This window comes from Molossus molossus, unplaced genomic scaffold (assembly GCF_014108415.1).
Source record: "Molossus molossus isolate mMolMol1 unplaced genomic scaffold, mMolMol1.p scaffold_m16_p_6, whole genome shotgun sequence".
NCBI lineage: Eukaryota > Metazoa > Chordata > Mammalia > Chiroptera > Molossidae > Molossus > Molossus molossus.
In genome coordinates, this window is record NW_023425399.1 from 26,194,179 (window position 1) to 26,215,676 (window position 21,498).

At 45.1% G+C, this 21,498-nt stretch overlaps 1 protein-coding gene across 1 annotated transcript in view; it reads left to right on the plus strand.

Annotated features, from left to right (window-relative positions):
- Positions 1–19,472, plus strand: part of TMC2 (transmembrane channel like 2) — a 60,373-nt gene extending 40,901 nt beyond the window's left edge. The window contains exons 14-20 of the mRNA XM_036245499.1: positions 157–285; positions 2,535–2,602; positions 3,309–3,548; positions 11,608–11,733; positions 14,860–14,938; positions 16,078–16,180; positions 19,255–19,472. Of these exons, the coding sequence (XP_036101392.1) occupies positions 157–285; positions 2,535–2,602; positions 3,309–3,548; positions 11,608–11,733; positions 14,860–14,938; positions 16,078–16,180; positions 19,255–19,472 (963 nt within the window). The remainder of the gene's footprint in view (positions 1–156; positions 286–2,534; positions 2,603–3,308; positions 3,549–11,607; positions 11,734–14,859; positions 14,939–16,077; positions 16,181–19,254) is intronic.
- The last annotated feature ends 2,026 nt before the right edge of the window (positions 19,473–21,498 follow it).

Sequence of the window (21,498 nt, forward strand, 5' to 3'; positions counted from 1 at the left end):
AGCCTGGGTCCTTGCTCTGTACCTCCACCGCTCTGCCCCCCAAAATCAGAGGACCACAGAGAAGAATGCAGGTGGGTGGGGGAGAGTTTTCATGGCTGCAGTCGGGGAAAGTGGGCAAGGTCCAATCCTGACCATCCTCTATGTTCCTCCTTGCAGGAATTCATGAGGTTGACAGTGTCCGACATGCTGGTAACGTACATCACCATCCTGCTGGGGGACTTCCTGCGGGCTTGTTTCGTCCGGTTCATGAACTACTGCTGGTGCTGGGACCTGGAGGCTGGATTTGTATGTCACAGTTCACAGACATTCTGCAGAAAGCTGTTTGAACCATCCTTTTTGATAGAGTCTCACACATTCTTGTGCATTTCTTTAAATGCTCAAGGCTGGTCTGTGAAGTAGAAACATATTTAATGTGTATTTCCTTTAAGTATCCAATCTGCCTTTTCCCAATGCAGTTAATACTATGAAATTCTTCTCTGGGAAATGGAGGTGTTTGGCCTTGGGAAAGGTGGACCAGATGCTTCGTTGCCGAGCAGATGCTGGTAGAGAAATGCTGAAGCACTAGGCTTCGGCGTCCACACTGTGCAAGCTACAGGAACGGAGTGAGAGTGATGAGGGGAAATGGTAGTTCCTCATTTTTAAAAGTCTAATGAAATCCTGGAGTGGGGCAGGGCAGACATGGACGTGAATGTTTCAGAAATTTCTGGAACACACCAAGAACACAATAACCATTGGCCCATCTTCTGGATTGTGCGTTGACTAAGCTCTTTGACTCATTCCCTCCACCTGGGCTACTCCTCTTCCCCACCTACCTGGGAAACTGCTCATTCTAAATGTGTGTCTTTGCCTCTCTGTCGTGGCCTTCTATGACCTGGCAGGACCTCTAGCCCCATCTGTCCTGTGAGTGTCTCTCCAAAAACACCCCACTCACCCACCCAGTGGTCTTGGGAGGGACCTGCACCTTGACCAGACTCCATATTTTGTTTACTGTGATCCTCATCCTGGCCTGCAGCAGGGCACCTGGCCCAGGTAAGGGCCCAAGTATCAGTCTCTGTCTTTTATTTTTTCTTTAGTCGCCAGCCAGTTTTACACAGACCTACTCAACTCCCCCTCAGTGAAGAAAACTGTATAATCTTATCTGAGAACAAGGGTGCAAGAACCTCGTGCCCAACAAAGATGGCGTCTTTATGTCATGACATTGCTAAGATGTCATTGCTCGCAAAATAGTTTATCAGTTCAGCAAGATCCCAAAATAATGCTAAAGTTCATTTAAAAAACAAGCATATGGAAATAGGCAGGGTGAAGTTAGAACAGCAGAGTGAAAGGGCCTGGGCCTCCTCTTGCATTAAAACATGCTAAGAAAAAATGAGAAACATCTGTAACAAAAACAAATTAATAAATAAAAAATTAAAAATAAATAAATAAATAAATAACATGCTAAGAAACTATAGTAAGTAAAACTGATACTAGGAAATAGACAAACTTACCAATAGATAGAATAGAAAGTCCAGAATGGGTGCACTCTATATGGAAATTTAATTTATGATACAGGGAGTCTTTCAAATCAGTGGGAAAGTGAAAGAATTATATGGCAAAGGTGTTGGGACAACTGGCTAACCATTGGAAGGGGAGTTATATCTTTCACTCATTTCACATGAACTGTCCTAAATAAACATATTGGAGTTGAATCAAACTTTTAAACATCAAAAAAATGAAATCATAACTTTCTAAAAGAAGGCATACATAATATAAAACTTATAATCTTGGAATGAGGCAGATTTTTCTAAGGAAGATTCAAAACCCAATAGATTAATAGTTTTTTAAAAATATTTTTACATGTTAAATTATGCATTCCCAAGGTTTAACCTTCATGTGTTTGGATTATGCACACTTCCTCCTCCGACCTAATGCTCGCCTGGCCTCCCTTTCTCTCTCCTACTTCTCACTCCTGTAACCTTTCGCCTCCATTCCTGGAAGACAAATTGGGAAGAAGGTTTAAGCATGTTTCATGAGGACCCGGTGCTCACAAATGTGTATTCTTTCACATACGTCACAAATCTCTCAAACTCTGACAATTGGAGTCAAGCTGAAAATACGTATCTAGCTGAGCTTTTTCTTTGCCATGGATGCTCTAAGGCTGGGGGAAGATGAAAAGGAGAAAAGAATTAGAGGAGATTATTTATTTATTTATTTATTGTTTTTTAAGCTTCCTTTTCATTTGACTTCTCGTTTAATTATTTGCACTTCCTTATGTATTAGAGTTACCCCTTGATTAGAATCGCAAGGTACATTTCTGACAAGAGCATTGACAAAATGTTCTCTAGGGGCCAGGGTCCTCTCAAGAGCACACAGCCAGCCCGCAGGCCCTAAAAGGCATAAACTCTAGCATTTTTGAGCAGTACCCTCAGTCTAAGGTTCCTCTCTGGCCACCAGAGCAGAGCAGGCTCTTTGGGATGGAGTGGCCCTGGCTTGGCCAGTCGGCTGGTAGTAGAGTCTGGCTGACGCCATCTAACACGTTCTCTCTCTCTCTCCAGCCTTCATACGCTGAGTTTGATATTAGTGGAAATGTGCTCGGTTTGATCTTCAACCAAGGAATGATCTGGTGAGTTATCCAGTTCATCTGGGGCTCACCTCATTTGGGAAGTCGAAAAACTAGAATCCCGGGCTTGGCCTCTCAGCTAGCTGGGGAGAGGCTGGACTAGGTGGACCAGGACAGTGTGTGCCCACCCTGGGCGCTGATGGGCATATCGAGGGAAGAAGAGGCGGAGAGAGAGGGAAAACAGAAAGAAGAAGGGGACAGAGGGAGGACAGAGGGAAGAAAAGAGTGAGGAGGGGAGGAAGGGCAGAAAGGAGGAGGAGGAAGGGAGAACAAGGAGAGAAGGAGGGAGATAAGTGAACTAGGGAACATCCTCTAAGAAGGGAGTTAGAGGATGTTCAGCCATGACTTTCAAGACGCCAGCAGCTCAGTGCAAGTCAATGTCCAACTCTCTTACTTTAAGAACTTTTCACATACTTTTCTGAGCAGCAGTGTTATTTTAGGGAGACCATGGAGAAACAGAGAGGAGACCATATAATTTACTAGATGCCTGTGGTAAGGCAATAACGTTTGGAGTGTCTCCTTCTCCTGAGGGATGAATGGCTATGGTGTGGTGATAAATGTCCTGGTTAAATGGGAGGCCCCTTCCCTTGGGACCTGCAGAGAAAGCGAGGCCTCGTCCCCTAACCCATCAGTCCCACATCCTTCGGTCATCCTTCCCTGGCCTCTCCTGCTGCCAGGCCAACCAGGTGTGTGGTTTCTGCCCCTCCAGGATGGGCTCCTTCTATGCTCCGGGACTGGTGGGCATCAATGTGCTGCGCCTGCTGACCTCCATGTACTTCCAGTGCTGGGCAGTGATGAGCAGTAACGTCCCCCACGAACGCGTGTTCAAAGCCTCCCGATCCAACAACTTCTACATGGGCCTCCTGCTGCTGGTGCTCTTCCTCAGCCTCCTGCCCGTGGCCTACACCATCATGTCCCTGCCGCCCTCCTTTGACTGCGGGCCATTCAGGTGCAGTCTGGGTTGCAGACGAGAAGCTCCCCCACCCCCAGGCAGCCTGCTCAGAGGACAGTGGCTCGGAATCCCAGTTCTGGTGTCACATCGGCCTGCGAAAGGCCGTGGAGCTTTCGGCAACTCTCAGTGCTGCTCAGCAGTTTTTTGCAGGATGGAAATGTCCTGTGTCTGCGCCATCCGGTGTGGTAGCCACCAGCCACGTGGCTGTTGAACACTTGAAATGAGGACCAAGAAATTGACTTTCTAATTTTCTTTCATTTGAATTAATATTCATTTAAATAACCCCACGTGGCTAACGACTACCATACTGGACAGCATAGCTCTAACCTTTCAACATATGGATGGATAACCTACTGCCCCGGATTACCTCATCATAGGATGAGTAATGTAAGGGGGTGGGTATTCTGAAGATGAAATGACCATATATTGACAAATGTCATTCAAATGTCAGCTACTGAGACTCCTGACTGGGTCCCCAAGATATGCAGAGCATTTGCCAGTACTATGAGTTCAGGGCGTAAGCCAGACTAGTTTAGGAGACTGGATATTAAATAAAGAGATCGACAATTATGTAAGGAAGTAGATAGAGAAATCATGTGCATCTACTACTCTCTTTCCAAACGTGAGACCTTCTTGAAACAAAGCCCTCTCTCTACTCCATATAAAGGGGTATGTGGTTAAAGCAGTTGGGAACACGCTGCTCCTTTTATCTGCCACTTCCTCCCTTACAAATGCTCAACGCACAATCCTTTATTGAAGGCTTGGCGGAATTGTGCAATACGATAAGATGTGCAAGCTAATGTTTCCATCCTTATTGGCCACAGACCCTTTCTTCACGTAATGCCCACCCAGGCCAGGAGTAGGAGCAGGTGCCGGCCCTGCATGATCCTGAGTGAATACCTCCTTGGACTGTGCACCCCATAGCCTCACCTGCCTTGCTCTAATCCCTGCCCTGCCTGCTAGCGTGGATCAGCACACGGTGGGAAATGCCGATCTGGTGCTTCTCAGCTCCTGGGGACTTAGCCAGGGAAAGCCCGTGGTTAGTGCCCCATGGTGAGTGTCATGGGAGCTCAGAGGAGACATTGGCAGGAGTGCTCACAACAGACTACAGTCTGGTTGAACAGAGGTTCAGACAGAAGGAAAAGGAAGGAGATGTAACGTGGAAGAACAGGCTGAGCTGTGGAAGACCAGGAATGCCTGGCTGAAGGCAGACCACATGGTACAAGTGGTGGAAGCCTTCCTGAGCAAGGTTGGGAGGCTGGGCTCTGGATGCAAACACCAGCGCCCTTGCTCGGGCTGCCCATCTGTCTCCAGGCAGGCGTCAGTGAGTGGGCCTGTGCCATGCCCGGTCCTCACCCTTTGCCCCGCCCTGCTTCATCTGCTACCCTCAGAGGCCCGAACAGCCGCCACCCAGGTGGCAGGGGAAGGGACCTGAACATGGAACTCAGCAGAGAACGTGGTTGCCACCTCCTTCCCGTCACTCTTCTGAACAAATCTCATCAACAGCTGGAATGTTCATCCCTTAGACATTTTCCCAACTGTTCTGTCACTTGCTTCAGGTCTTTACTCAAAGGTCACCTTTTCAGTGAGGCCTTCCCTGGAGACCCTGACGAAAATGTCACACACACGTACACACACCATCGCTTCTGCTTATTATATCTCCTTACCAACACCTAGCACGCCATTCCTTCTGCCTGTTTATCTAGTTTGTTGTCTGTCTCCCCCACCAGGACATAAACGCCATGAAGGTGTGTTTTTTGTTTCCTTTTTCGCTGCTTTATACCCACTGTGTAGAAGAGAACCCTGGGTCAATGCTTAAACTAGACCCTTCACCTCACAGAAATTCACTTTTACATGGAGGGACTTGGGGTTTGGATCAGATCCCAACAGGCAACATAAACGAATGGAACGGGCACAGCGAACAGGTGAAAGTTGGGGTTAGTGAGCCGTAGCCCGCGGACCAGATCCAGACCACTATCTACCTGTTTTTGTGAACACGGTTGTCCTGGAGCACGGCCACACCCGCTCACCTCAAATCTTTGACTGCCTTCTCACTGCAACAGCAGAACTGAGTAGGTCCCAGCAGAGATCTTCTGGCTCACAAAACCTAAAATCTTTCCTATCCAGCCCTTTTCAGAAAACGATCGCCAGGCCTCTGATTAGAGCATGGGCTCTAGACCAGCTCTGCCATCCGCCAGCTGGGTCGTCTTGAGCGAGTGACTTAACTCCCTACACCACAGCTCCGTGCCTATGTGATGGAAATAATGGTAGGGCCTACCTCATAGGGTCGTTTTGAAGATTTAGTGTGTTATTATTTGTAAAGTGCCAACCCATAGTAAGGCGCATACATATTAAGCCTGAGCCCTGCCCAGGTTGGGGGTAGCAGGTACTCAAAACGATGCCATGAAGTGGAAAGAATTATCTACCCAGGGATAGGCTCACCTTTTCTGTAAGAGCCTGATAGTAAATGTTTTAGGCTTTGGGGATCAAAAGACAAAACAAGGCTATTATGTAGATACTTATATAACAAGAGAGAAACAAATGCCCAGAAAATTTTAATTGACAAAATGAAAAATATGATGATGATAGAGCATAATTTTTTGTAAACAGGTCTACCAATGAGAAGAATGAAATTCTTTTTTTGGGGGGAGGGGGGTGATAATATTTCAATAGATAGAGGTTCAAAGTTACTGTTTCCTGTCCTCAAGGATCAATTACACTGTCCAGATCTCCTGGATCCACCATTGTACCAGATGTGGCAGCACTTCTACTACCATAGGAAAAATCTCACGAAGCTTTACTACTGCCAAGCCATTGAACGGCTATGTTGCGAGAAGTCAGGATAGTCAGCTTTTATGTTAACAAAAATTTAGATATTAAAATTAATTAGGTCATGAGAACAAATGAAGTTCACCATTGACATTATTGATTCAATTATACATGATAGATTCAGATATTTTCTGCAAATTACCTATGGATGAGTAAGACAATGTATAGCCATAGTCTGGACACACCTAAAATTTCACAAGTTTTGTAAATTGTCCAGCTTAGCCTTCTTCTTTGTTAGGGGATTGGGCCTGTGATGCAGGCTTGTGAAAGAATTCACAACAGTGAGACGAGAGAGAAAAGGAGAAAGTTTATTACTCACCCCATAGTCAGGGAAAGGGCCAAGTCCCAGGTGGCACAGGGCAACAAAAGACAGACGAGCTGTGTTTTATTATATCTTCTTCAGCCTATAAAATATGCCTTGGAATAAAGAGAGTTACCGAGAGTATAAAAAGGGGGATTTCATCTGAAGGGGTTGCAAAGAGCTTAGAAGAGGGAGATTTGTTTGAAGGGGGAAGTTTCTATTCATTAGAGGCTTTTGTGTGAATTACTTTTGAGTCGCTAAAAACAGCTGGGAAGGGGGGAATGAAGACAGCCCAGCCCTTATCTATTCTACTGTTTGAGTAGAAAGGCAGTTTCAAGTTGCAGACACCAGCAATCTCCATGTTTAATTACCAGGTGCTTCTCATAAATTGTGGAAAAAAATCATAACAAAAAGAAAGCTCAGTTTTCTGTCCTTACATTCTTCTCTCCATATATTTTATTATTTTTATTTTTTATTTATTACATTTTTTTTATTTTTTAATTACAGTTGACATTCAGTGTTGTTTTATATTAGTTTCAGGTACAGCATAGTAGTTAGTCTGCTTATATTTTGACCATTATCAGTTATAGCACATCACAGGAGATGCCACTTCATTCAGTTGTATTTCATTCCATTCCACTGAGTTGTACTGAACTCGTGTTTTCTCAATTTCTTTGAGAAAATTTCACCCACATTTAGAATATTTATAGAAGTTAATTCTTCAGTCACTTCTAACTTGGCATTAACTCCTCAAATAGGCCACTGAGCAGTATCAGCACCATCTATCAACTCATAAAAGAACAGGGGAAACCACTCAAAATCATTTGCCGTGTTTTTGAATGGGACATTGCTCTCCGAGTCCTCGATCCTTTTTTTTTTTTTTTTTTTTAATCTTCATTGAAGGAATTTTTCCCCGTTGATTTTTAGATAGAGTGGAAGGAAGGGAGGGAGAGAAAGAAACATTGATGTGAGAGAAACACATCGATCAGTTGCCTTCCACACAACCATGACTGACCAGGGCCAGGAATCAAACCTGTAACCCAGGTACATGCCCTTGACCGGGAATCAAACCGGAGACCCCTCGGTCCGTGGGCTGACGCTCTAACCACTGAGCCAAACCAGACAGGGTGTCAGAGTCCTCAACTCTTCCTGCATCTGCTCTTGCTGGAAATTCTAAGTCTTAAACACATTTATTTTCTCTGGATATATTTATTTGGTGCCTGCCCTCAAACACAATTTAATTACTTCACCACAGCTCAATGAGGAACATGAGTTAGAAACTGGAAAAAAGGAGATCTATAGAGAAAGAAAGCAGATGAATATGTCCTACAGTCGCATGGAAAGCTGAATTTATAAATGATGAACTTGGTTATTTTGCTGAGAAGATTTCTAAGCAAAGTGTTGAAGGTGCAGCCTTGTTTCTCTCTGTTTATACTAAAATGTGAGAAGAAAGAGGTAATTTGAAGAAAGAACTGATAAACAAAAGAAACCAGGATGGATGAATTCTCTGTCTACCCAGATTGCAAAAGATACCAAAATTAGATTTGCTGTCAGGAACACATGTTCTGAAAAGAAAGCCAAAGGAGAGGCTGGACATCTTTTGCTAGTGCTTCTGAAGACTCCAAAGATCGGAATATGCCTTCGCACGGAGGATCCTTTTAGCATGTGACTCAGATCCTCTCATCCGTCTTAGCAGAAGCCAGAAGTAGAGAGAGATTTATCCAGGAAAGATCTGTGTAGGACCTTCTTGCCTAATGGACTGAATGAAGACCCACGGAGTATTGAGAGTGATTTTTGAGCAGTAACACTACTGTACCAGCTTCGACTGGAAGGGACAGAGAAGAGACAAAATGAAGGAAAGCTGTTGGACTCCGACATTTCTTCAGGCAATTAGCAAACAGGCTGATAAAATCTGCTCACCAGAACGAGTACTGTTCTTCAAGAAAAAGGAAGGATGACTGAGGGCAGAGTCTTGGGCCTGGAGGCAGAGCTGCAGCTACAGAGGGTGATCCAAGAGTCCAGAGTATTATTCTCAGGCCTTTGAACACTGATGAAGTTTGGCTTCATCAGTTTGATTGGATTTCAAATTTGCTGGGAACTGGTGATTCCCTTGTTCCTTCCGTTTTCTCCCTTTTGGAATTAGACATCTATAACCATTATCTTATGGCTGGCCCACCCTTGTATTTTGGGAGTAAATAACTTGTTTTCTAGTTTCACAGGTCCACAGATAGAAGTTTTGCCCCAAGGTGGGTCTATACCTGATTTAGATGAGATTTGGGACTTTTGAGCTGATAATATTTTGGATTTTGAGTTGATGGGTTGAGTCTGTTGGGGATGTGGGGATGGCAGGGGACGTATTTTACAGGTGGGATAAATGTGAATCTTTGGGGGCCATAGAGCAGATTGTTGGGTTGAAGAATGGCTTCTAAGGACATCCAGGTCCTAATCCATGGAACCTGTGCATGTTACCCTTATAAAACAAAAGGGCCTTTGTCAGTGTGATTAAGTTAAGGATCTTGAGATAGGGAGATTAGCCAGGTGAGCCCTAAATCACAAGTGCTCTTATAAAAAGAACAGAAAAGGATAATTACCATGGACGCAGAGAGAGATTTGAAGATTCTGCGCTGCTGGCTCTGAAAATGGAAGAAGGAAGGAGCCATGAGCCAAGGAATGAGCTCTAGAAACTGAAGAAAAGCAAGGAGACAGAGTCTACCTTAGGGCCCCCTTGGGATGGAGAGCAGCCCTGCCAATACGTTGGTCTGCCCAGTGAAACCATTTCAGACTTTTGGCCTCCAGAACTGTAAGAGAATAAATTTGTATTGTTTTAAACCACCAATGTGATCATTTGTTACAGTGGGCATTGAAAACTAATACATCATATAATCCACACTCAACTATGACTTAAGAGCATAACATTTGAAGTCCACTTTCCTTTTCTTGTTTTTACATGGTGGGTATGCACTGGTACTTTAAGAAATAGTTAACTGTCATATTATGGTGAGATGCATGGCACTTGAAGTGCTGTCGTGTTACAACTACATCACTACCATTCATAATGCGCTGTGTAGCTGTGCTAAGTATTTCAATGGCCCCAAGGGTCTCAGACACAATTCATGTCTGCCATTATAGTGCAAAAACAACCATAGACAAGTACAAAGAAACGATCATGGCTGTGTTCCAATAATACTTTATTTTTTTTATTTTTTAGAGAGAGAGGAAGGGAGAGATAGAAACATCAGTCTGAGATAGATCAATCAGCTGCCTCCTGCACACCCCTTACTGGGGATCGAGCTCACAACCCGGGCTTGTGCCCTGACCAAGAATCTCAGTCCATGGGACGACACTCAATCCACTGAGCCACACCGGCTGGGCCCAATAACACCTTATTTATAGACAATGAAGTTTGAACTTCATACTTCAGTTTTTATGTGTCACAAAGATATCCTTCTTTTGATATATTTACAACCATTTAAAAACATGAAAACCATTCTTAGCCCACACACCAAATAATGGCAGGTGGCATGGGTTATTATTTGCCAACTCCAGATCAACACTTTACATAAGAGAAAAATGAAGCTTCTAGCTGAGACATTTCAGAGGGCACTTATAATTAGACAGCCCCATACTCAGTGTTTAATAGGAATTTATAACAATCTTCGGAGAAAAACACTATTATTATACTTATAACACCATATTATACAGATGTGGAAATGAGGGCTGATAAATTTTCAGTATCTTTCCCTAAGATATCAAACCTCAGAAGCAGCACTGACCAGTATAATTTTTTATATGATGAAAAATTTTTATATCTGCTCTTCAAATAGAGCAGCTACTGGTCACTTGACTATTGACCTCTTGAAATATGTGACTAAGAAACTGAATTTTTAGTTTAATTTAAATTTTATTTATAATAGCCACATTGGACAGTACAGCTCTAGTGGGGAGAGTAGGGGTATGAATATAGGCAAGAAAATAAATAAATTATTCATGGTATTCCACAGTTAATAAATGGAGAAGCAAAGATTTAAACCAGGAATTTTAAACCCCCAAAGTCTACTTCATGGCACTAAAACTACCAGCCAAAATCCAGCAGTGGCCAGTAATCTCTGGACAAGCATCTGTGGAAGTCAGTAGCTTGTTATAAATTCATTTAAATTATTGAGTATAGGACTGTCAAATTATGAGCGCCCTCTGAAATATTACAGCTAGAAGCTTCATTTTTCTCCTATGCAAATTGTTTATCAGGGCTTCACAATCCAGTCTCCTGGAATTCTCATCTGAAGACTCATTGTGGGTATTTCCGAAATGCACCATGAGGTTGTCCATCACATCAGCCCCTGGAGAACGGCTTCCACGCAGGGGAAGCTCTATGTCGATCTCATAGCTTTATCACTGGCAATTTCCTTCCACGAGAGTATAGGCAAAAGCTCGTAAGATGTCAGACACAGGAACCAGTGTAGTTTGAGAAGTTGTGAAGTACTAAGGACGTGAATCTGGTGGCCAGAGCACTGACCTAAATTTAATCCCAAACCAAAAGGGCAGCCCTTGGTAAGGTTTTTTTGTTTTTGTTTTTGTTGTTTAATCTTCACCCAAGGATATTTTTCCATTTATCTTCAGATAGAGTGTGAGGAGGGTGAGAGAGAGAGAGAAACATCTATGTGAGACAGACACATCGATTGGTTGCCTCCTGCATGACCCCGACCAGGGCCAGGGATCAAACCCTCGACGCTCTAACTGCTGAGCCAGACTGGCCAGGGATGGTGGGACATTTTTTATTTGCAGTCCATTTGGAGCAGAACTCTGGTTCTTCCAGAGCCGTGGTGAATGGCAGCGTGGGATCTGCAAGGGGGCGAGCAGGGGGGCATGCACACAGTCGGGTGCCATGTGAGCCTTGCAGCATACCATAACATGTTCTCTTCTTTCCAGTGGGAAAAACAGAATGTATGATGTCATCCAAGAGACCGTTGAAAACGATTTCCCAACCTTCCTGGGCAAGATCTTTGCGTTCCTCGCCAACCCAGGCTTGATCATTCCAGCGATCCTGCTGATGTTGTAAGTTAGCCAAGGCCCATGGCTCTGCCTCATACACCCCCCACCCCACCCCAAACACACACACACACAGTTGAAACTTCCTCAGCAGGTCCTTCTTTCTTGCCCTCCTAGCCTGGATTTCCCAGAAGCAGATCCTGAGAAAAAGATTCAAATGCAAGTAGTTTTTAGGAGAAGGGGGTAGGGAAGACAGAAGGGATAGGAAGCTGTTTTATTATGACTGGGATGACTTTAGTTCCTCTGGAGAACTCTGGAAAACAGTGGCTTCAGAGCTACCTGCTCAAGGGTGAGGGATCTGGGGCATTGTACACCAGCTCCCATCAGCCACAGGCTGAGTGCCGCTGGGAACCCCAGGAGGGAGAGGCGCCGGTTCATTGCCCGGCAGTGTGGGCCAGCCGTCCCTGGTAGAACGGTTTCTGTGGAGAGGGGTGCAGGGGAAGCGTCAGGCACACAGGTAAAGGCATTGGAAGTTGCAAGTCTTTCAGGAAGTACATTGAAAGGTGCCAAGGAATATGAGTGGGTGCTGACAGTATCTACAACACCCTCCTAAACGTTCACTAGAAATATCAAAGACCTCTGGGCTCTGAGTCTCTGAGAAAGCTGAGGGGCTTATTCCGCCTGTCCTGGCAGGGTCCATGGCACTTCTCCACAGAGCACCCTTGCCCTAGAACAGCTGGTTCATGCAATCATCAATGGTCCTCTCAAAGACTGAGAAACCCCTAAGGAGAGTGGGTGGGTCTGATGATTTATGTATCCCTAACACCAGCCCCACACCTAGCATAGGAGGCAAACAATGAATGCTCAAGGGAGGACCAGGGGAAGGAAGGAGAAAAGAAGGCAGGAAGTTGGAGCCCTGAATTTGAATTACCATCATCAAAAATATACTACTGAATTGTTTCTTTATAAATACCTATTTTTGGCATGCATTTTTTAAAATATGAACTATTCCTAACATACAGAAAAGTAAAACCACATACGTGATCACAAGATTAGATGTTAATATTTAGCAATATTAGCTTCAGATCTCTCTCTTTTTTTTTTTTTTTATCCTCATCCGAGGACACTTTCCCATTTTTTGTTCAGATAGAGTGGGAGGGAGAGAGAGGAAGAGCGAGAGCGAGAGAGAGAGAGAAACATCGATGTGAAAGGTGCACATCAAGTGGCTGCCACCCACACAATCCAATCAGGGCCGGGGACAAACTGCAACTGAGATACATGCCCTTAGCGGGAACCGAACCCGGGTCTCTCCAGACTACAGGCTGACGCTCTAACCGCTGAACCAAACCAGCCAGGGCTTGATCTCTCTTTTTAAGAGAAACGAAATGTTACAGATACACTTCAACCTCTACCTAATCCTCTCTTCCTCCCTCTCCAAAGGTAACCACTATTTTGATTAGTTTTAATCATTTTCATACTTATTTTCATACTTTCATCATGTGTGTATATACTATTGTTTTCTAAGTTTAACATTTTTTCATGAATGTTCATGAAGCTTTCTTCATTCAACATTATGTTTAGGGGATTTACCCATGTGGATACATGAGCACAGATTTTATCTCTATTATGTTCCATTGTATGAGTAAATAAACCAGTTTATTCATTTTTCTGCAGAGACATTCTTAATGTTGTTTCTACTTTGTTGCTATTGCAATTGTGTATGTGTCTCCTTGTGTGAGTTTCTCTTCTAGGAGTGGAACTGCAGGGTCATAGGTATGTATGCATTACTTTGTTCTTTTTAGATAGTGCTAAATTGCTCTCCAAAATAGGTGTATTTCCTTACATCCTCAATTTCAAACATCTGCTTCTAGTCCTGGCATGAGAGAGGGCTGACATGATATAACAACGTGGACTGCCCTGTGATGCCTGAGAAGATTCTGGAACCCAGACACCAAGCCTGACCCTTGCAGGCAGCCTCAGGAGGATCCCAGCCACCCACCACACTTTATGCTCTCTGACCTCCAGCTCCTCCCTAACAAATGGGTTGTTAATTAGGAGAAAGGTCAAGGCCTGGTGCAGAGCAAGTGCTGAAACAGACAGTGGTCCCCTACCTGTCCTCCCTTCTCTCCTTTGCTCCAGGGGGCTCACATGACAGCCTTCGACCTACATTCTGCTCCAAAGATGATGTGGTTCCTCTTCTCTCTAGGGAGAGAGCTTATAGACTCTCCTGAAGTGGCTGTGGGTGGCCCACCCTGTGGGAAAGGTTCAGAAGACCCAAGCTGGAGTAGCTAAGGCTTGAAATTCATGGAGAAAAGTGATAATTAGGATGAACCTAAAAAGCTCCCAGGTAACAGGCTGGCTGAGCATCCAATCCAGGTGGCCCCTCTGTTCTCAGGTGGTACAGTCCAGGCCACAGCCCCCAGCAGGTCCAGTGAAAAGGAAGTCTAGGTGACAGCCTCAAAGGACTCCCCGTCATGAAGTCAGCTGGTGGGAGCCAGACACTGAGACCAGCAGCCTGGGACAGACATTCCCATCAGTGCACCTGAGCAGAGGACCTCAGGGAATCTGCAGTTGTGTTTCTAGGCGAACTTCAAGCAGGTCCTTAGCAGCTCTGCCTCTCTCTATACTTGAAGATTGGGGAAAGAGCTCTGACTTCAACTGTGGGCTCTGAGGAGTGCTGATCGGTGGGGTAACCTTGGGCAAATTACTTAACCTCTCTGAATTCCAGGACACTGATTTGTAAAGATGGGAGTCACCCTTTCTACTTCATGGAGCTTCGTCAGACCTAGTGAGATGTGGGGTGGGATGCACATGGCACAGAGTCTGGCACCGGGCAGGTGCCCAGGAAACACAAGCAGCTTCTTCTGCAGACAAGAAACTCTGCCACTCCCCCTCCTCTTCAGATTTCCCATAAGAGGGATGATTCCTTTAGCCAACTTTTATGGAGCACTCTGAGGGGTAGAAATGTGTAGCTTATTACCACATTCCATCCAAGAGAGAGAGCAGCGCTGTCCAGGACCTTTGCTCCATGTTAAGTGGGGGACTAGGATGGCAGGACCTCCCTCCACCCTGCCCAGAGGCAGAGCCTTGGCACCTATTCCAGGAAGCCTGCCCTGATTTCTTGGGAAAGACATCCAGCTCTTGTAGTTCTCCAAGGCAGCATACCACAGAAGGCATGCTTTTCTCTTACAGCCTGGCCATCTACTACCTGAACTCAGTCTCCAAAAGTCTTTCCCGAGCTAATGCCCAGCTGAGGAAGAAAATCCAAGCGGTGAGTCTGTTGTGAGTTGTATTCTGTCGAGAGTTTCGTTCTAGCCCTGGCCAGTTTGGCTCAGCGGTTAGAGCGTTGGCCTGCGGTCCTGAGAGACCCGGGTTTGGTTCCCGCTAAGGGCACGTACCTCGGTTGCAGTTTGTGCCTGGCCCTGGTCGGTCGTGCAGGTGGCAGCCACTCGATGTGTTCCTTTCACATCGATGTTTCTCTCTCTCTCTGTTCCTCTCTCTCCCTCCCACTCTACCTGAACAAAAAATGAAAAAATGTCCTCAGGTGAGGATAAAAAAAAAAAAGAGAGAGAGTTTCATTCTAGAAGGTAAAAATGATGTCATGTTTTTGTGTTTTGCTACTTGGCTCTGTGAACCCAGTTGCATGCTTTAAATGGCTTTCTTCTAAACCAAAGCCAAAAAGATCTGTATGATAGGTAGCAGCCTGTGAGGTTCAACAGCATGCATTTATATTTGAGGATATTTGCGTATAGATTACAATAAGTACTTACATTTTGAGAAGTTGCTGAAGAACAGGAGAAATTCAATTTCAACCAGTGTTCACACATAATAAAACCAGTACCTGTAGTAATTCCTATAGATTAAAACTAATACTATAAAGACTAAAGAAAATAGTGTTGTCAAAATCACATATTGCCTGTGACCTGTGGTCTAGGAGGGTTGTAAGTTCCAAGCACAGGCAGCCTCTCAACATTAGTGACTTCTGCCTGCCTTCTCCACTCTCCCAGCCCCCTCCTCCACCTCCTTCATATGGTAAACCCTCTCTAAGCTCTGTTCTCCTTGCTTCTCCGATGCCTCTTCCGGAACTAATCTCGTCTGCCTCACAGCCAGTTTCCCATCCCCATCCCCATCCCCACTTCCTTAATCTTACTGGGTCTCCTGCCCAGATAAAGAAAACCATTGAACTAGAGGATTGGAGGCTTCTGCCTCCGGGCCTGATGCTCCTTCAAATGCTGTGCAAACTGAGTCTTGGCTGCCCTCTGCAGTCAGCCACGAGTACTAGTAACAGGCAATGCAAGGTCTTCCCGAGAATGGAAGATAGTCCTTGCCCCCTAGATCGCACCGTCCTGGGCTCTGAGCCTCAAACACCCATTTCCCTGGCCAAGAACAACTGTTATGTTTTTCCTGCAGCTCCGTGAAGTTGAAAAGAGCCACAAATCTGTCAAAGGCAGAGCCGCAGCCAGAGAGTCGGAGGACACAGCTAAAGGTGGCTCCAAAAATGCCACCAAAGCAGGTAACTTGTTCATAATTACTTTTTACAGAGCCACATGGAAAGGTATAAAGAGCATGTGCTGTGACATCAGACAGATCTGGGATTGAATCAGAGTCCAGATGATTATTAGCTGTATGAAGTTGGGCCAGTGAAAATAAGGATAAATTACAGTGCCGACCTCATGGTGGTGGAAATGAGATGGATCATGTGTTCAAGTGCTTCGCAGAATTCCTGGCACAGAGAAAGGGCAATGAAAATGAGCTGGTAGGCGGTACAGACCTTTATAAAATGGGGAAATAGCATCACTTGTCTTGCAGGGCTGTCTCACTCACTTCTATCCTCCAAGTCTCTCACGACACCTTCTGTGGTGACCTTTCTTCTTTATGTTCCTTGTAATGTAGTCGTTTCTAAAGTGATTCTGTCTTCTTCAGTTTCTCTTCCTTCTGAATCTGTTAGTTCCCATGTCACATCCCCTTAATGTCTGGCTCCTTACCCCAATGTAGGAGCACTACTGGTGTCCCAGCACACCCCTTTAAGATGCTCAAAGTGTTGGCTGACCTGGGCCCAGCTGCCTGGGGATGGGGGAGGTATTTGTTTCCTGTGTTGTTTTGAATGATTTCTTTAGGACAAATAGGGAGATTTGTATCCAGCAGCTGCTACATTTAAAAAGAAAACATTAGACTATCTAGAATGAAAGGGTAAGAAATGGCCACATATGTTCTGAAGAAAGTGTCACAGGGCTTCAGAGAGGACTAATCAAAAACCATCTTCAGCTTGGGAGTAAGAAAATGTCAAAGTGAAAGAGATCATTTCTGGGGCGACCCCATTTTCCAAGGATTGTCCGTTTTAAAAGTCAACAGTGCCAGCATGCTGTGACTTTGGCCTTTGGTGTAAGAACTGAGCAAGATGCACAAGAAATGGCTGATAGTTTAGGACTTACAATTTTTAGTGCAGAAATTATTTATCATGTATTTGATGTTTTTAGAACATGTAGGAAAGACTATCAGAAAAAGAAACAAGAATTTAAGCACCTAGCAGTATTTCCCTGCAAGACAAAAATCGGCCATCAGTGTATTTTCAGTTCTCCAGATCCACTAGGAAAGGGAGTGACTGTGGAAACAGATCAGGAGAAACAGGGCACCCATGTACATCCATAGCAAACATTCTGTGGATATTAATATAGTAAGTATTCTAGTACTGAGTGTTGATATTAGAATGGTAACAAGTTACTATTGAATAGTAACAAGTTACAAGTAAACAAATGGATGTTGCAAAAAGAGGACAAGAAGTCTGTGTCAAAACAGAACCTATGCCTGATGAGTCTCCTAAAACGCACAGAAGACATTTCACAGCTACAGGCCTTCTTGTCAGTAAGATCAGCCGCAGTCCGCCGGTGGCTTCACGGACTGGGTCAGAGAAGAAATGCAGAAGAGTGGCTGACTGGCAGCTTATTATTGTGAAGCTGAGGAAAATATCTGAAACCTGCCCTGGCCGGTTTGGCTCAGCAGTTGGAGCACTGGCCTGCGGACCAGTGAGTCCCGGGTTCAGTTTCCGCTAAGGGCACGTACCAAAAATACATATGTATTTTTGGATATATATATCCGAAACCACCTAATCTTTCCACACAGGTCAGAAAATGGAGTAAATGCAATACTATGGTATAATATCACCAACAAAACAAAAAATGAGCCCTGGCCAGTTGGCTCGGCAGTTGGAGTGTCAGCCCGCAGACCAGTGAGTCATGGGTTCGATTCTAGTCAAGGGCACCTACCTCGGTTGTGGTTTGGCCCCAGCCCTGGTCAGTTTATGAGGGAGGCAACCAGTCGATGTGGCTCTATTACACTGATGTTTCTCTCTGTCTTTTTCTCTCTCTCCCTCCCTCCCACTCTATTTAATGATAAATAGAAAAATATCCTTGGGTGAGGAAAAAAAATGAAATGGACATATTTGGACACTGATGGACTTAACCATGGGAGGAAAAAATAGGTGTACAAAATGTTTTCCATGAGAAACCAAGAAACTTACACTGGTTTGTCAGTGGTCAGTTCATGCCCCCAGAATCCCAAGATGCCTGTCCACCTTACCTACCCCCCGCCCCTTCTCTACTGGCTGTTTTAAAGTTTGTTCTTCAAACTTTAATTTTTATTACAGATCTAAAGCTCTTTCGGTTTTATATTGATTAAATCAGTACTGCAGTATTTTATTTTATTTTTTTACTGAAAGTGTAATATGTACATATCCATGGGAGCTTAGGAAGATACGTTCCAGGAAAATATCTAGGTAGCTTTAGTCTAGAAAATTCCAATAGCCCCTTGCTGCCTCACTTAGCTTTTCTTCTGAAAGTATTCACTGGAATGATCTTATCTGCTGTAACCAGCAGGCCCCAAACAGCTAATGGCTCAAACAATAAAAGTTTACTTCTCAGTCAACCTAATGTCCAAATTGGGTGTTTCCATTTGATGGCCACTTTCTTCCCAAGTGATGGTGGGGGAACCACGGCTCCTTCTATCCTGTGACTCCACGTGCATCAAGCTAATGCAAGGGGAAAACCTAGAAGACACATGGAAGTGGCATACATCAAAGCCTGGACTTCAGTCATAGGCCACAGCCGTCCATAATGGAAACTTAGCCATTTCTGCGTCCCAGGAACTGGGTTTGGTGAAGAACAAGCCAGTAATTGCCCTAACTTGGAGTTAGGGTGAGGGAAGAAAACAAGTGAGTGAAAGCTGGAAATTGGACCTGATTCCAGTTTACACAGCCCCTTCCATCATCATAATTGACCATGGCAGCCACCTGTGAGGCTCTTGTTGTCCCAATTTTATACTAAAGAAAACCAGGTTCAGAGAGTCTAGCCTAGGACCAGCATTCAAGTTCTAGTTCCCCAGACAGCAGAGCAAATTCCTCCAGCAGATTTGTTCATGCAAAGGGTAGGCCAGTTGCCCTCAGATGCCTGAGGGTAATCTGACCTTTCTCAAATCACCCAATAGGACAGAAATCTACGTACAGAGCGGGGCAACTCCAGGGGCTCCGTTTGATACCAAAAAACTGTAGCAAAATCTCTCATATCTTCATTCTTATCTTGGTTCTTTTTCCAGGGACCATGCCTCACTCTGCCAGCCAAAGCCAGAGCCTGGACAAGAAGGTGCAGGGCCCTGGGACCTCCCATTCTGCTGGGCGGAACATGCTGCCTGCCTCCGGTCACCTCCCTATATCTCGGCCTCCTGGCATCAGATCAGAGTCTGGCCAAGCCAGGCCTCAGACTCATCCTGGGAGGTCAACCTCTAGAAAGAGTGCTCAGAGACCTCCCCACTGACAGCTGGACTCACAGGAGCCCCATCCTGGGGCTGAACCTTGAGCCCCATCAACCCACACACTCAAATCAACGTTCTCTCTCACACACACACGTTCTCTCTCCTCTTATTGAATGTGGGGACTTTGAGTTCCTCGTCTCAGTCCTTGCTGCCTATCCAAACTGGAGGACAATGGCTTCACCTGCTCTTTAGGGGAGCTGAGCCTTCTGCTTCCTCATAGCTGGCCTTCCCAGTAGCTTGGTTCAGGTAGCTCTGGACCTTGCACTCATGGCGGTTTCCCTTGGCTCCAGACTTTGGGAGGATGGCGTGTGACTGTGTCCATCATCATAGATTCTTTTCATGGTGCTCACGCTGGGACACAGGTTTCTGTCAGCTCCACCAACTGGGAGGAGGGTGCAGAGGGGCCCATATTCCTGACCATTACCTCTATACAAAGGTGAGATGGTTAAAATAAAAGGTACATGAGGCCAATGAAAACAAAAGTCAATGGATCAAAGTCCAGCCGGTGAGTGGGAAGATGGTGACCCAGACCCAGTCTGAGGGGAGCTGACGCCATGGAGCACCAGAAAAGCACCGGAGCCTCCTAGCAGCAGGGCAAGGAGCGAGTGAGTAACATCGTCCTTCTTATCCGATTGAAGAAACTTAAGATTGTTCAGGGAAGAAAAATCTTTCTCATACACCAAATCCTAAAAGGAAAGTGATGGGCTGTTTACTGTATAAGAGAAGTTGAAGAGGATCTTTAAGGAGTTTTGCAAAGGGTGCAATGCAGAGCCTGGTCTCTGACAGTTCTGTGTTCACCTAGTGTCCCAGGGTTCTATGCAGAATGTCTCCTAGGCAGCATAAGCCAGGAAGGCCAGACCACTGAGAAGGCTTTACCAGAAGGGCAAAGGCTCAGCAAGTCAGTCCAAGATTCTTCAACAGCCCAGGTATCTTTCAGGCAGTTCCCTCCTCTCTTCTACCTGCTGCTCCCAGACCCAGGTGAGCGTGTGGCTTCAGGATCAAGGGACCATCTCACTCCATCTCTGCATGTTCTAAAAGGAGTCCTGTCCCTCAGTCACCATATCCCCCCACCCTGAAAGTCAGGCAAAGTCCTGCTGGAGATTTTAGAGATTTCATAAGCTATACAAGTAAAATAATTTCTAACTTCCTTCCCCTTACCAATCCAGCTCCAAAACTTCACACACAATATGGATGGAGTAGGAATGAGGACACATAACTGGGAGAAATCACCACGACCCATTTCCAGACAAAACTAAGATGCCCCATCTCCATGGAACCGAGATCCAACCCCCAAATCCAAAAACGTTTGTGACTTGGCCGGTGCGGTTCAGTGAATTGAGCATTGTCCCGTGGACTGAGAGGTCCCGGTTCCATTCCTAGTCAGGGCACATGCCTGGGTTACAGGCTTGATCCCCAGTAGGGGGCATGCAGGAGGCAGCCGATCGATGTTTCTCTCTCACATTGATGTTTCTAGCTCTCTCTCCCTTCCTCTCTCTCTAAAAAAATCAATAAAAACATATTTTTAAAAATGTTTGTGCATCATATGACTTTTTTTGGGAGGATACACCCTGGCTCTGAACTAATCTACCTGACACTTCAACAAAAGAATTGACAGAATCTAACCCTATCAAACATGTCTGGAAGACCCAATAATGGCCACCATGCTGACACCTGGCCTTCAAGTCATCCTGTCCCTCCCATCCAAGCCCCAGGGAAGGGAATAAGAGAGACTGTCATCAGACTCCTAGTGATTATTGTCAGGCTTCTGATGGCTATCAATATATCTAAACACCCACCATAAACACAAATTATCCTGTTCTGAGTCAAGTTCGGTTCCCACTAAGGGCACGTACCTCAGTTGCAGTTTGTCCCCGGCCCCATGGGGTTGTGTGGATGGCAACCAGATGATGTCTCTCTCTCACAACAATGTTTCTCTCTCTCTCTCTTCCTCCCTCTCTCCCTCCTGCTCTATCTGAAGATGAATGCAAAAAAGTCCTTGAGTGAGGATAAAAAAATAAAAAAATAATA